General features: G+C 58.1%; 1 protein-coding gene across 5 annotated transcripts in view; it reads left to right on the plus strand.

Moving 5' to 3' along the window:
* The window catches only part of SYMPK (symplekin scaffold protein), a 36,230-nt gene extending 20,712 nt beyond the window's left edge, over positions 1–15,518 (plus strand). For 3 of the 5 annotated variants that reach the window (XM_058709110.1, XM_058709109.1, XM_058709112.1), the window contains 15 exons: positions 533–683; positions 1,783–2,018; positions 3,032–3,113; positions 3,340–3,453; positions 4,478–4,625; positions 5,963–6,123; positions 7,611–7,719; positions 7,970–8,070; positions 8,689–8,779; positions 9,417–9,518; positions 13,055–13,242; positions 14,119–14,295; positions 14,472–14,567; positions 14,820–15,152; positions 15,322–15,517. In XM_058709110.1, the coding sequence (XP_058565093.1) occupies positions 533–683; positions 1,783–2,018; positions 3,032–3,113; positions 3,340–3,453; positions 4,478–4,625; positions 5,963–6,123; positions 7,611–7,719; positions 7,970–8,070; positions 8,689–8,779; positions 9,417–9,518; positions 13,055–13,242; positions 14,119–14,295; positions 14,472–14,567; positions 14,820–15,152; positions 15,322–15,456 (2,224 nt within the window). In that variant the 3' untranslated portion in view covers positions 15,457–15,517. Of the gene's footprint in view, positions 1–532; positions 684–1,782; positions 2,019–3,031; positions 3,114–3,339; positions 3,454–4,477; positions 4,626–5,962; positions 6,124–7,610; positions 7,720–7,969; positions 8,071–8,688; positions 8,780–9,416; positions 9,519–13,054; positions 13,243–14,118; positions 14,296–14,471; positions 14,568–14,819; positions 15,153–15,321 lie in introns of all 5 variants that reach the window. The other 2 variants (XM_058709111.1, XM_058709113.1) reach the window with 1 other exon arrangement.
* Positions 15,519–15,604: the final 86 nt, after the last annotated feature.

The raw sequence follows: 15,604 nt of genomic DNA on the forward strand, positions 1-15,604 counted from the left end.
GGAAGTGCTGCTGTTCGTTGTTCTCCTCCTCATTGTCATCCCCCTTACAGACCACAAAATCCAACCAGTCCCTGCCCATCCCCAACCATGATTTGCTTCCTGGGCCGTGCCTGGTCCTCCCTCCCAGCCCTCCCTTCCCCTCACTCCCTCCTGCAGTCACACCTGCCTCTTGAACAGCCAGGCAGGTAGGTCCCCACTGGAAGCTTCCAGCCTTGGCGCTTTCTGTTCTCTCTACCTAGAAAGCTCATCCTCCAGGTATTTGTGCGTCCTGTCCCCTTGCCTCGTTCAGATCTGCACTCCCACCTTGCCTCCTCCTATAAGCATTTCCTTTACACGCTTTACAAAGACAAAATGGCACCCTCCTCCTTTCTCCTTCCCCTGCGCCCTGCCGTGGCTGAGTCACGGGAGAGTTAGAGGGGCGGCGCGGTGAGGGCTGGGACGGGGAGGGTGGTCTCCGTATGGCCCCTGGTGGGCCTCTGCTCCAGAAAGGCTGTTTGAGTCACCGTGTCCCTGTCCCTGCTCCCCCATGTAGGCTGGCGGGCGCTGGTGGGCGCAAGAAAATCTTCCGTCTGAGCGATGTGCTCAAGCCCCTGACCGACGCCCAGGTTGAGGCTATGAAGCTGGGCGCCGTGAAGCGGATCCTCCGGGCAGAGAAGGCCGTGGCCTGCAGCGGGGCGGCCCAGGTGTGCCCCGGTCCCCCCAGCCCATTCTTCCCGGCCCTCCCCTCACCAGCTCGCCTCATATCCCGAGAAAGACACAGCCTTAGACCCAAACCTCCCTGGCTCCGGGTCCCACCTGTGCTGCCCGCCAGCCCTCCGTGCCTCGCTTCTGTCCCCCCTCCTTAAGGTGGAGGTGGCGGCAGCAGCCGCACCAGTGATGAGGAAGACACGCACGGACGCGCACGGCTCTCGCCCAGCACCGGGTGACTGCGCGGAGAGCCCTGCAAGTGAGGGCTGCCGCCGTGTGCTTTCTTCCTGGTGGTTAATAGTGTTGTTACTCTTAGATTCAGACAGACCCGGTCTAAGTGCTGATTCTGCCACTTGCTGGCGTTGTAACCTCAGCCAGGCGACTTTTTTCCCATTTCTTTAATTTAATTTAATTTAATTTAATTTTTTTTATCTTTTTTATTTATTTATTTTTTAACGTTTATCCATCTTTGAGACAGAGAGAGACAGAGCATGAACAGGGGAGGGGCAGAGAGAGAGGGAGACACAGAATCGGAAGCAGGCTCCAGGCTCCGAGCCATCAGCCCAGAGCCCGACGCGGGGCTCAAACTCACGGACCATGAGATCGTGACCTGAGCCGAAGTCGGGACGCTCAACCGACTGAGCCACCCAGGCGCCCCTCTTTAAGTTTAATTTTAAATAACCAAGAAGTATGTAAGAGTACTTTCTCTGTTAAAAACAAAAAATTTCCGGGCCATAGAGGTACCATGTCAGTCTTCCCTGACTCCCCGACCTGCCTCCAGTCTCCCGTCCTCAGAGGTGACCATGTACAAATTAAGGGAAGCCTTTAGGATCTCTTTCTGTTTTCTTAAGTATGTAAGATACTACTTTTACAAACTCAGTTTTATTCTATGATGATTGATCCCCCCACCCCTGCCTTGTTTTTCCTCCCGCACAAATGAGACCTATGGGGGTATGAGGTTCTTCAGCTGGCCTTCCTCACTTAACGCTGGGTCTGCACCGGGCATCCCTGAGCAGGAAGAGTCACAAGACACGATCACAAGGTATCTGGGATCGCCCACCCGCACGCCAACACATACACCCGCTCTCCTGTCAGGTGCGCATAAAGATCCTGGCCAGTCTGGTGACACAGTTTGACTCGGGCCTGAAGGCCGAGGTCTTGTCCTTCATCCTGGAGGATGTGCGGGCCCGCCTGGACTTGGCCTTCGCTTGGCTCTACCAGGAGTACAATGCCTACCTGGCAGCTGGTGCCTCGGGCACCCTGGACAAGTACGAGGACTGCCTTATCCGCCTGCTCTCCGGCCTGCAGGAGAAGCCAGACCAGAAGGATGGGTGAGGGAGACAGCCCTGCGCTCTCCTGTGTCCTGCCTTTTCTGGTTTCTGATCACCTCCCTCTTTACCACCCAAGTCCGTGTGTCCATCCCGAGACTCCCTTGTCTCCTTACCTTCTGGAGGCACATACGAGGCAGATGCAGTGTGGGCTCTGGGGCACACTCCCCGGGCTTGTTCCCGGCTCTGCTGCTTGCCCTCTAAGTGATCGGTGTCACTCCCCCTCTGGGCCTCCATTTTCATAAATAACAGCGCCTGCCTCGTGGGCTTGTATCGCAGGTTGACCTCTCCAGCCCCGTCTCTCGCCTGAATTGCTTCTGTAGCTTCCTCCTTGTCCTCGACCTCCTGCTTATCTATCCATTCTCCACACAGCGGCCTGGGTGACATTTTATAATGTAAATACTATCTTGTTATTTACCCACTAACACCCTCCATGATTCTCCGTTGTTCTTGGGATAAAATGCAGCCTTTTTTCTATGCCCTATGAGACCTGCGTAATCCAGTTCCTACCAACCTCTTTACCTTCTTTTTCTGCCCTCTTCCTCACGGCCCCCAAACCTTAGCTACACTGGCCTTCTGTTTCTGATCTTTGAACATGCCAAGTGCAGGGCTTAGCGGTTCCTGCTTCTGTACCTGGAATGCTATCCCCTAAGTCTTTGCATGGCTGGCTCCTTCTCCCCACCCCCACCCCCAGTGTCAAATCAGGGTCACTTCAAAGCAGCCACTTTTGGCCACCACATCTGAAAGGCAGTACCCCTCCCCACTCCCCATCATTCCCTTCCATTACTGTAGTAAATGAGTAACGTTAGAAATCCTTGTTTGACAGAGGGGAGAAACCGAGTTTCAGAGAGGTAAGTCACCCAGCCGGCAGCTTTTGAATCCTGCTCTGTTTACCTCCAAAACTCTGTAACCAGGGGGTTGAACAAGCTGTATGTGAGGAGCAGCCCTGCCGGCTCAGCTCCAGCAGGACTGGGAAGCTTGTCTGCAGCCACTCCCCCTCCCTTCCTCTCTGGCAGGATCTTCACGAAGGTTGTGCTAGAGGCACCGCTGATCACTGAGAGCGCCCTGGAGGTGATTCGCAAGTACTGCGAGGATGAGGTGAGGACAGGCGAAGACAGGCGGCACATCTCCCTCGGCCCCTAGCACCTGGATAGATGCATGCAGGAACCCTGGGAGGGACGGGGACCTGAAGAGCGGAGGCACATGGCCTAGACCTAGTGTCAGGGGATTCTGTGAGGGGGCAGGTCCTTCCTTGCCCAGTATTAGATCTGGAGGGAGGCAAGGGAGAAACCCCCCTTGCCGGTTTCCCTCCTTCCTGCCACAGAGTCGCACTTACCTGGGCATGTCTACTCTTCGAGACCTGATCTTCAAGCGCCCATCCCGCCAGTTCCAGTACCTGCATGTTCTGCTAGACCTCAGCTCCCACGAGAAGGACAAGGTGATCCCCGCCACCCTGAGCTGGGCTACACTCAGCCTTTCCCAGGTCCTGAGGAACTTGCCCAGCCTCTTCCACATTCCCCCTGGAAGTCCTGTCTGGGCCTGTTGCCCTTCCTGCAGTAGTGTGTCGGTGGTGGTTAGTTTTTGATTTTTGGTGGCACGAAACCGTGTAGATATATACGTGTATATACACACCCTCCCAGGAGGGGTCCGTTCTCCCTCCTCACGCCACCTGCGTTGGGGAGCCCCTTTTAAGGCCTGCTGCTGTGCTGGGACCTGGTTGGGGAGGTGACAGGAGAGGAGCCGTGTGGCCTATCAGCACGCAGGGAGGACACAGAGAGCTCTTGGAGTCGAGTGGCATTAGAGCAGCAAATGCAGCTGTGGGAGCCCTGGGGCGGGGCCTGGCCTACCTGATGGGGGACAGGCAGGGGCAGGGGCTAAGGCTTCTGGAGGAGGCAGCGGGTAAGCCAAGACCTGGAATCTAAGTAGATGGGTGTAACTGGACAGAGGAGACAAGGTGTGTGCATGCATGTGATTGAGAGGGCTCTTGACTCATCCCTGCTCTATCTAGTGTTTTCCAATTCCTTTCCTGGTGTCGTGTGTCCATTCATTCAGCAGACCCTCACTGTAGACTCGGGCTTGGCCTTTCAGTACTGCTGGGCACAGAGCAGGGCCCAAGAATAGTCCCTGTCCTCAGGGCATTCTGGGCAGCAGGAACCTTTAGTGCCAAGTCTCAAAGCCAGGGAGAATGCTGTCACTTTTGAGGAACTAAGGAAAGCTCATTCTGGTTGGAATGTAGCAAGCAAGGCAAGAAATGGTAAAAGAGGGGGCGGGCAGGGAGATGGAGAGGTGATACAGGGCCCTGACCGGGCCAGGAAACCTCTCTCCCAAGCCGGTGAACAGCCTGGGGCACAGGTGACTCAGGGAGTTGAGGCCTTTCTCGGTCTTGGACTTGTTTCCCACCGGTACTTCCAGGCTCAGTACAGCGGTCTCCCCCCTCCACCGTCTTGCCCCCACTGTCTCAGGTGCGTTCCCAGGCCCTGCTGTTCATCAAGCGCATGTACGAAAAGGAGCAGCTGCGAGAGTATGTGGAGAAATTTGCCCTCAACTACCTGCAACTCCTGGTCCACCCCAACCCGCCATCTGTGCTATTTGGAGCTGACAAGGACACAGGTTTGCTGCAGCTCATCAGATGCGTGTTGAGCACCTACAGAACCCCAGGCTCCAGGCTGGGCCCTGGCAATAGAACCAGATGGAAACTGAGCGCTGTTCAGCCTGCTAGGGAAGAGAGCCAGGCAATAAGAGCCAGAACGAGCAGGCCTAGGGGCTGCGGGAAGAGGGGCGTCTGACCCCAGCCAGGGGTCAAGGAGAGCATCCTGGAGCAGGGAGTGGTTGGGCTGAGAGTCAGAGGACAAGGAGAGCTAGCCTGTGATGGTGCTCTGGGAAGGGCCAGACAGGTCATCACAGGCCTGTTCCTTCAGCAAAGCCCTGGGTCCCCCAGAATTACAGATGGGGAGACCCAGGCCCTTGGACCATTAAACTGGAAGGTTCAGGGGTGCCTGGGTGGATCAGTCAGTGGAGCATGAGACTCTTGATCTAGGAGTTGTGAGTTTAAGCCCCATGATGGGCATAGAGCTTACTTAAAATTAAAAAAAAAAAAAAAAAAAATTAAGTTTGTTTATTTTGAGAGCAGAAGCATAAGGGGAAGGGGGGGGGCAGCGGGCAGAGAGAGGGGGAGAGAGTCCCAAGGAGGCTTTGCACTGTCTGTGCAGAGCCCGATGTGGGGCTCAATCTCATGAACCATGACATCATGATCTGAGCTGAAACCAAGAGTCAGATGCTTAACCGACTGAGCCACCCAGGTGCCCATACTTAAATTTAAAAAACTGGAAGGTTCAGGTTGTGACAGGAAGCACAGGACCTTCTGGGAGAATAGGGGCCCTGGCACAGCCCAGGTGCCCTGAGGACTTACTAGCAGAGACACTGTTGCTTGAGGCCCAGAGCATGAGATAGAGGGAGAGAGAGGAGTTGGACAGCAGAGTTACACACAAAGGAGTGATGTGTGCAAAGTGACTTGGGGCTCTGAGGGACTGTCAGAAGTAGGATATGGCCAGAGCCCAGGGGCAGGAGCTGCCCCAAACAGCATCCTGCGGGTAGAGCAAGGTGAGGCGCTGGGGACTTGTCCTGGGAGCGCTGAGCAGGAGAAGGACAGGGTTGGAACTTCACTTCGGAAAGATCCCTCTGGCTCCCGGGTGGGTTGATGGTCAGAGACGAGGTGGGACTTCCGGTGCAGAGGTTTCTCAAAGGGGAGCAGTCCTGGTCCCACCCTGTTTCCCTGATGATTGACTTCCTGCCCTAGAACAGTTTGCTTCCCAGGCCCACCTCCCTTCTGTGCCTGCCGCCCCCTCCCCCCCCCCCCCCCCCCCACTGCCCCAAAAAGGGACAGACACTGAGGGCGGGAGGTGGTTGGGAGGAGAATGTCCCTGATCCCCGCCCCCCTGCCCTATCAGAGGTGGCAGCGCCCTGGACCGAGGAGACAGTAAAGCAGTGTCTGTACCTCTACCTGGCTCTCCTGCCTCAGAACCACAAGCTGATCCACGAACTGGCTGCCGTGTACACTGAGGCCATCGCTGACATCAAGCGGACGGTGCTGAGGGTCATCGAACAGCCGGTGAGGCCCCTGAGCTCACCAGGCTCTGCCCACTCGTGGGTGGGGCCCAGCCCCACGTCCAGCCCTTCCCTTGGTATCTCCACCTCGGCGTGTGCTGGGCACCAGTGGTCGCCACTCCGGGCCGAGTGGCTCTGTAGCTTGGGGGTAGCCCACGTGCGCCAGCTGCCAGTGAAAGGACAACAGGGTAGCCCCGCAGTTACCGGCCTGGAGTTTGACAGACCTGGATTCACATTCTGCCTCTCACTTTCCCCCTGAACAGACTGACGCCTCTTCGGTAAAATTAGCGAGGATGATTCAGTCCCCCAGGTTTGCTGCTGCAGGGATTCCGTGACCTCATGCACGCAGACATCTGTGGCACTGCTATCATTTATGAACTGGCCTTCCCCTGCCTTGCCTACGGCAGTCTTTAGTTGTCGTTACGCAAGTCCCTCCTGCTGCTCTCTTCCAAGCCACTCGGCCACACACCCAAGAAGCAATTCAGAGCGTCTGTCCTTCTAATTTGCCGCTGGATTTGAAACCACTTTTTTGTATATGTCTGTCCCTGATGGTTTTTTTTTTTTTTTATGGAAAATTTCTAACATAAACGAAAGGAGGTAGTACAGTAATGCTAATTCCCAAATCGCTGCCGCTCAGATTCAGCGGTGTCCTCACCTGTAGCATGGGGATAATAGTGGTTTGCTCGGAAGAAGCAGGTTCTTCTCCCTGTTTTCACGGTGAGCCCACCAGACTGTGAGCTCCTGGAGGGCAAAGACTGCTGGTTCCCGGATGATTATGAACATTTATTCGCAGAGGAAGGCGTGAGCCCTTGAAGCCGGGCCCCGCGTTCTCTGCATTCGTTGCTTCCGGAGTGGGGCAGGCTGCAGACGGAGCCCCGATCTGAGCCAGCCGCCGCGCCTGGGCACTGGCAGTCACTGATGCCTTTAAAAGCCTGCAACGTCTTCACCAAGGAATCAGAGGGCGGGATGGGCATTAGAGGGCGGGTTAGGTCAGAGGTGACCGGGAGAAAGGGCCGGGCCTGCTGACTAGGCAGCCGGCACTGGCGGAGGCATGGGGGCTGCGGCAAGTCTGTACCCTGTGAGGTGGGGGTCGACGCAGCCCGGATGCTGCCGCCCTGCCCCCTCCCCACCTTCCCCACATTTCCCCCAGTTCTTCAAGGCTTCTTTGCCCCCCCCCAGGTTCACTGAGGTAAAATTGGCGCAGAGCATTGTGTTAGCATGAGGTGTAATACAGATGGTGCTTTGGTGTGTTTTTGTGTGTTGCAAAGTGATGATTACCACAGTTCAGTTAACATCAGCTCATATAGTTTTTTCTCTGATGATGAGAACTTTTCAGATCTCTCTGTCCCCAGTTCTTGCCCCAGAGTCCTGTCATCCCCCCAGCCACCCTGCCTCTGACGCCTGGGCTGCCCTGAGCTCTCCTGGGCCGCCTCACCCTCCCCACATCACCCAGCTCCTTCCCCAGCCTGCTCTCCCTCTCTCTCCCTATAGATCCGAGGAATGGGCATGAACTCACCAGAGCTGCTCCTGCTGGTAGAAAACTGTCCCAAGGGGGCAGAGACACTGGTCACACGATGTCTGCACAGCCTCACGGACAAAGGTGCCCCCAGGACCCCCACCTTTCATCCTTTTCCTCCGTGCCCTAGACCCTCCCTACTTCCCCTTCCCAAGACCTGAGGATCAGAGCTGCGGGGTATATTGCCAAATGCATTTGAAAAACTGAGGGCCAAAGATTCCCGCTCTGAAATGTAGTTGGCCCTCCCCTCCCCTCGCACACAGCCGCCGTCATTTCACCTTCCCCTCGGTGCTCACCCCCACCCCGTCTGTGCTCCTGCTTCTTTTGCCCACAGTCCCGCCCTCCCCGGAGCTGGTGAAGCGGGTCCGGGATCTCTACCACAAGCGATTGCCAGATGTCCGCTTCCTCATCCCTGTGCTCAATGGACTGGAGAAGGTACGGAGCAGGGTGTCCCCGGATGCCCCCACAGATGAAGACATGGCAGGGCGGGGATGGTGGGGAGGCAGGCACCACCAGTCAGATGCTTGTGGGCCCATCCCAGGGCTCATCAGACTAGGGGTCAGTCTCAACTCTGTTTCATCCTCTGGGACCTTTAGCAAGCCCCCCTTCTCTGCACTTTGGTTTCCTCCTGTCAAGTGAGGATCGCAGTGACACACACACACACACACACACACACACAGAGACTGTCTCCAGGCCTAAATGAAACTGCAGACACAGCACGTATGTGCTTCCCCTGCTTGGGTCTTACTCCTGACAGGCTGTGAGGCCCTAGCAAGCCTCAGTCGTCTCGTGTATAAAGAGATGATGACCACACTGTCCGCTTGCAGGGGGCCTCAGGGCATGTGACACAAGGAGGGCTCAGATGGGGAGCGATGAACTGGGGCTGAGTCAGGCCCAGTGACTTGGAGACAAAGCTCGGCTCCAGGCGAGAGAGGGAGCAAGAGGAGGGAAGCATCGGGGCATGATGAGGCCAGAGCATCTCCTCACTTCCCCAGAGTGAGCATTTGGGATGGGGGTACAATCTGACCCGCCTCCCCTGCCCTCCGCCTGCAGAAAGAAGTGATCCAGGCTCTGCCAAAGCTCATCAAACTCAACCCCATTGTGGTGAAAGAGGTCTTCAACCGCCTGCTGGGCACCCAGCACGGTAGGTGACGTCGTGGACGTGGTCAGAAAGCAATGAAGTAGAACCCCAAGATAGAGAAGCTACCCGGTGTTGAAGGATGACCTCCTCTCCCCTCACCCCCGTGGCCGGTGTGGAGGCTGTCTGGTGCACACATAACACGGAGATTTAAAACCCACACACAAGAGCGCCTGGGACCCTCAGCACAGCACTGGCGGAGTGCCGTCTGCCCTGGCGCCTCCCCACAGCGCCGTCTCAGAGCTCTGTTAGCAAGCCCACTGCCCGGCCCGGCTCGGCCTGTCCAGTGAATGCCCACATCTGTGCTGTGCTGGGGTCCTGCTCTGCTGCGTGCGCAGCCCAGGGAGGAGGGAGAGAAACTGCTGGACCACATCAGATGTTGTCTTAAGGAGGGAAGGAACCCGTCAAGGGGAGGAGAGCAAGATAAAGGCTGTGAAGGAGGGCTTCCCAGAAGGGGTGGCATTTAGTCCGTCTTTCTTCCCCTGCTCCAGCCCTCTGTCCTCACAGTCCCATCAAAGAAGAGGGCGCCTCATCCTCATTCGCCACTACCCTGATCTGGGGAGCACAGACACAGCTCTTCACTTAGGCTTCCGCACTGTCTCCTTCCCTTTCCCCTTCCCCTTCCCGCCCCCGCCCGCTGCAGGTGAAGGGAACTCGGCCTTGTCCCCGCTGAACCCTGGAGAGCTGCTTATTGCGTTGCACAACATTGACTCGGTGAAGTGTGACATGAAGTCCATCATCAAAGGTGAGGCGCTCCCCCCATCCCCCCCCCCCAAGTGGCCTGGCTGCTGTGGACCCAGGGAAGAACCTCAGTCACCCACATGTGCCCGCTGGAATCTGCCAAGTTGGAGATTGTGCCACCTGCAACCCCATCTCAGCTCTGGATACCCGCCCTCCTCCCTTTTCCTCCCTCCTCCTCTCCTCCCTCCCTCCCTCCCTCCCTCCCTCCCTCCCTCCCTCCCTCCAAGGAACTGGCTTATCTACTATGCGCTGGCACAGAGTAGCCCTCAAGAAAGGTGGGGAGCCCCTCCCTCCCCAGGCCTGGCCTGAGGAATGAAGGAAGCTGAGCCCTCGGCCAAGCAGGGGCAGAGGTGTGGCCAGCAGAGCAGATGGAGCGCACCGGGGCACTTGTTGGACGAGGAGTAGGTGCAGAGTCCGGTCTGGGCTCCTGGGCTCGGGTTGAGGCAGGAGAATGTGCCTCCAGGGCAGGGGCTTGGGGACAAGCTGGCCGGCTCACCACAATCAGCAGTTTCATAATGGCTGCTGTCGCCGTTTAGTGAGCACTTACACTGAGCCCGGGCGTCCTCTGTGCCCTACGGGCCTGCCTGCCCCTGCGCACCGCCCCTTACCTGGTGAGTATGCCGACATCCGTGTTATAGACGAGGAAATGGAGGCTCCGGAGAGATTGAGTAACTTGCTCAGGGCCACACACAGCTAAGTGGTGTAGTAGAACATAACAGGAGCTGACGCCCAGTAGACCCGAGCTGGAATCCGGCTCCGTCAGTTCCACCTGTGCGTGCACCCTGGGTCTCGGGCCATCTCCCCAGGAAGCCTTCTGTCCCTCAGCCCTCCTCAGCACTACCCCCGCTCCTCCCCGAGGGAGGTTTCTGGTCCAGAAGCCGTGCTTTCCCACGGAGGTGGGAGCCCTTACTGTCGCCTGCTGTCCTCAGAAGACACCTTTGACCCGTCTCCTTTAAGAGCAAGGAGGGGGGTCTTGCCCTCGCCACTTAGTTTCACGTGTGGCCTAAAGCAGCTTCTTAGAAGACTACTTGTTTCCTAGCCTTCCTCAGCAAGCTCAGTCAGAATCTTTTAGGTCAAGAGAGGAGCTAACGGAAATTTAAAACCCGCACCACAACTGAGGAGTCACTAAGGCCTCTAGCGAAAAGGGTCTTGAAGCTGAGCATCCAGAAGTGGCCTTTTGATTTATTTATTTTTTTTAAGTTTATTTACTTACTTAAGTAATCTCCACACCCAGCGTGATGCTCAGACTCAGAACCCAGAGATGAAGAGTCACATGCTCCTGCGACTGAGCCAGCCAGGCACCCCTAGGAGTGGCCTTTTTACACACTGTCGCCCCTTTGATGTCAGGGAAGCTCTGGGCCCACTCCCAAGGACGGTACGCTCACACAGTTTTGCGTACAATTTGAGGGGATTCACAGACCCCACCACCCCCACTAACCCCATTCACAGACCCAGATGTAGTCCCTGGGGGAACACCTGGCTGCAGGTTGCTCCAGTGAACAGTGGCCAGGTCCCTGGAGAGATCCTCAAGGCCTAGCCTTTTTAAATTTATTTATCTTTTTAAATGCTTATTTTTGAGAGAGAGAGAGAGACGGAGAGCACGAGCAAGGGAGGGGTAGAGAGGGGTGGGGGACAGAGGTTCCGAAGCGGGGCCTATGCTGACAGCAGAGAGCCCGATGTGGGGCTCCAACTCACAAGCCGTGAGATCATGAACCTGAGCTGAAGTCGGTCACTTAATCAACTGAGCCCCCCGGGATAAGCATTCTTTCATGGCATTCACACCCCTTTTAAACCACCCTCTTTCTGTGGTGAGTTTTTCTATAACTGGACCTGCCCCCGGTGGCCCCGTGCAGCAATTAAGAAAACTCACTGAGCACCTCTGCTCAGCCCTTTGCTGGGTGGTGCTGGGATGGATACAGCCTTGGTCCTCCCTCAGGGACTCACACTCTATCCCCGGACAATAACAACCCACAGTGAGCAGGGCTGAGACAGGGGAGCCCCAAGGGGACACCAAAACTGAAACCACAGAAGGAGGAGTAGGAGTGAGGTAGCCGGGGAGATGATGATCCCAGAGAAAGCAAGACTATTTGCAGAGGCCAAGAGATGTGCTGGCATGGTGTGGTTCTGGAACTGCAGACATGAAGCTGATTAGATCTTGTGGTTTAGGGGAAGGGGCCCGGTCAAGAGAGGTCAGACTGGAAGCATTAAGAAAACCATGCCTGGGCCCCATCCACAGAGTGTCTCATAGGCCCACAGTAGGAGATTGGACTTGATTTCTGGGAGGCATGGGGTTCAGAGTAAGCTTTTTAAACACCCCTCAGGCTGCTATGGAGGGTGGATTAGAGGGCTGGGTGGGAGGCCCAGGAGGAGACTGGAGCAGAGGGGGAGGAGAGGACAGGGGGTTGGTTGTGGACCCTTTCAGGCAGAGCAGGCAGGAGCCGGCCACTGCCTGGAAGGGAGGAGGAGGCGCTTTCTTGGTTTCTGGTAGGTTCACTCTGGCTTCTACACTGTCCTTCCCTTCTACACTCTCCTCTGGCCCAGATACCTGCCCTGTCCCCATCCAGTCTCCTTCCTGCCTGCATTCCTGTAATGCCTCCGTCCTCCCCCTGTTCCTTATAGGAGCCCCCTCATTCCTTATAGGCACCCACCCCTGTTCTCCATTAGCCTCTCAAGGATTGGGGGCCTCTCTTCTGGCTCAATAAAGACTTCCTGGTTGACAGACTCACATGGCAAGTGGTGTTTGGGGAAGAAGGGGTTCGGAGGCAGTTCCTGGGGTCTCCCTCTTAGCACAATGGATCAGAGCACTGCCAATCCTGATTTTGGGGTGCCACAACCCACTCCTGAGGGAACAGACCCCAAAGCCTGCCTGCCTTCCTGGATGCCCATACTGTGCCCACCCTCCTTGAGCCCTTCCCACACTGGGTCTGGAGCTGGAGAGCTCTTCGAATGCCCAGGCTTCCTCCTCTTGATCCTTCCTCCCTTCTTCTGTGGACCGTGCCTCCCACGTGGCCCCAGGCCTGGTATCCCTCCAGCACCAGCACAAACCCTTATGCCCTGGTCAGGATGGGGAGTGGGCAGCCCGGAGGCCAGCCTGCTGGTGGAGAGCATCTCTCCTATGAGGGCGCTTATGGAAGTCAAAGCTGCCTTCCCACTCTGGTGGGGGTGGGGAGGGCAAGCCAGAATGGGCCCCCAGGCTTTGGCAACCTGTCTTTCCTGCCTCAGCCTTCCCATGGGTTGTCCCTGGAGAAAAAGGGCCAAGGTCTGCCCGCTCCGCCCAGCGTGGGGCTCCCAGGAGCTGGACATGTCTTTAACCTTGGACCAAGACCGCAGGCTTTCCAAGGACCAGGCCACAGTACATCCCCTCAGGGACCTGCTGGGCAAGGAAGTCCCTCTCGCCTGGAGCTTCAGGAAGCGAAGGCTAGGTCTCCACTCAACATGGGCAGATAATGGGGCTCTGTCAGGGCGGGGGGCGGGGGGGGCTCCCACCTCCCAGGGGGCAGGCGGGCAAAGAGGACAGGCCCACTTTCCGCCTCCTCGCAGCCACCAACCTGTGCTTTGCGGAGCGGAACGTGTACACGTCGGAGGTGCTGGCCGTGGTGATGCAGCAGCTGATGGAGCAGAGCCCCCTGCCCATGCTGCTCATGAGGACCGTCATCCAGTCTCTGACCATGTACCCCCGCCTGGGGGGGTTCGTCATGAACATCCTGTCCCGCCTCATCATGAAGCAGGTAACCCGCCCCTGACCACCCCAGTCCCGCAGGCAGGACACCACAGCGGGACACGCTGGAGACAGATTGGGGGCAGAACCCCAGGCTTTCCGGGCCAGCTTGCCTGCCGCCCCCCAGAGGGAGCCGGGAGGAGAGCACGCTCCAGGAGGCCCGCCAGCCCCTTTGCCCTCCCTGGCCTGGGCCAAGACGAGACAGCCCAACAGGGGGCGCTCACTCAGCTCCAGGATGGCCACTGGGTGGCAGGAGCAGTTGGCAGGCTTCACGGGCCCGTGTCCCAGGAGAGGCGCAGTGCCCCTTGCCACTAGCTCCGCACCCGGCCAGGAGGCACACTAGAGCTGAGAGGTGGGCCCGTTTTTCAAGAGAAGCTTGAAATCTGGGTGTTTAGAAATACCAAGAGGAAGTAAGTAACAAACCCCACTCATAAGCTCCCAGACGAGATCCAGCCCACAGGTTGCCACTTTGCAACATCTGGCTCACAGGTAAAATGCAGACTCAGACGATCCTGGGTTCAAATCTCGGCTCTGCCCCCTCGGTACCCACGGTACCCTGTGCCTCCGCCTCCCTGGGCCTCATCTGTCTAGCAGGGCCGGTGTTGCCCCTCAGGGCTGCTGTGGAAGTGAAATGAGACGGTGCTTGCCTGATAGGGCCACTCCCGTTTCCCTCTCCTCTTTTCCTAAGTGGCCCTCATGAGCCGCTTGGGATCAGAAAGAGAGTCACAAGGTCTTCTGGAGGGCCAGAGGTCGCGGGGCGTGTAGCCCAGAGCAATCTGTTGCCTGGTAGGGATTTGGGCCCCATCTCGGTCAGGTCTCCCTCCTGGTTTCGGGGGGTGGCTACCTGCACGCCCCCTCAGGACCGCTCCCTCCCTGCCCCGTCCAGGTGTGGAAGTATCCCAAGGTGTGGGAGGGCTTCATCAAGTGCTGTCAACGCACCAAGCCCCAGAGCTTCCAGGTCATCCTGCAGTTGCCGCCCCAGCAGCTGGGTGCCGTCTTTGACAAGTGCCCAGAGCTCCGGGAGCCCCTGCTGGCCCACGTCCGATCCTTCACCCCCCACCAGGTACCCCAGGGTGTGGGATGGGTGGCCCCGTGGGTTCAGTCCTGGAGGAGTGGATGGGGGTGGGGAGAGGGGAGCCCTGCACTGCCACAGAGGGTCAGGGGTCAGGGATCTGGGGTGTCCGCTTGGGGTCTCGAGTCCGAGCACTCCGTAGAGCCCCCAACCTGCTCTTCCCCTAGCAAGCACACATCCCCAACTCCATCATGACCATCCTGGAGGCCAGTGGCAAGCAGGAGCCAGAGGCCAAGGAAGTGCCCGCGGGGCCCCTGGAAGAGGTGAGGGCCCACAGCCCCCCACTCCCCAAGCCATCAAGGCCCACCCTGTTCTCCTCACCCCAGACACCTGTCTGGGAGAGGCTCCTGCCGAAAGGGATGGGAGGTGGGGGAACAGTTGCCCCGTACTTACTCCTTGTGCCCACCCTGCCGGGTGCCTCAGGGTGCCTTCTGGCTCTTTGCCACCATCCCCTGACAGTCTGTGACCTGCCGCCCCCCTCCCCTGAGCTTCTCTTCGCCCTTCCCAACCCCCAGGACGACCTGGAGCCCCTGGCCCTGGCCCCAGCCCCAGCCCCCCGGCCCCCTCAGGACCTCATCGGCCTTCGGCTGGCCCAGGAGAAAGCCTTAAAGCGGCAGCTGGAGGAGGAACAGAAGCTGAAGCCGGGAGGAGTGGGAGCCCCCTCGTCCTCCTCCTCGTCCTCCTCTTCCTCCACCCGGCCAGGCCCTCCCCAGCCCGAGGAAACCATAGATTTCCGGGAGGAGGGGCCTGAGTGTGAGACCCCCGCCATCTTCATCAGCATGGATGACGACTCGGGGCTGACCGAGGCCGCACTCCTGGACTCTAGTCTCGAGGGGCCCCTACCGAAGGTAGGGATGACAACTTCAAAGCAGCAAGGGAAGAAGACAATCAGGGCCCCGGGGTGAAGGGTGTGTGCCAAGTGCCCAAGGTTGGGGTGGGGAGGGGAGGGTACAGCCCGAAGGAAGGCTCGGAGGTAGGATCCCACTGTCCTTGACCCACTCCCCCTTCTGTCACCAGGAGGCAACAGGCGGGTTGACCTCAAAGGAGGAGCGCAGCCCCCAGACCCTCACCCCTGCCGGAGACGATACCGTGAAGACCCCCAGCCCCGCCGCCGAGGAATCCGGGGAGCCCGAGACCACGGGGAACAGCTGACGGGGCTCGGTGGGGAAGGGGAGTGGGGCAGAGAGCTCGGGGAGGGCAGGGCGGGGCCTAGCCGGCGGGGCTTTGCCTTTACAATTAAAAAGATCGCGGGTCTGGGGCGTGGATGCAGTCTCTGGTCTCTACCTGCGTGTCAGCTGTG

This window comes from Neofelis nebulosa, chromosome 17, assembly GCF_028018385.1.
Source record: "Neofelis nebulosa isolate mNeoNeb1 chromosome 17, mNeoNeb1.pri, whole genome shotgun sequence".
NCBI lineage: Eukaryota > Metazoa > Chordata > Mammalia > Carnivora > Felidae > Neofelis > Neofelis nebulosa.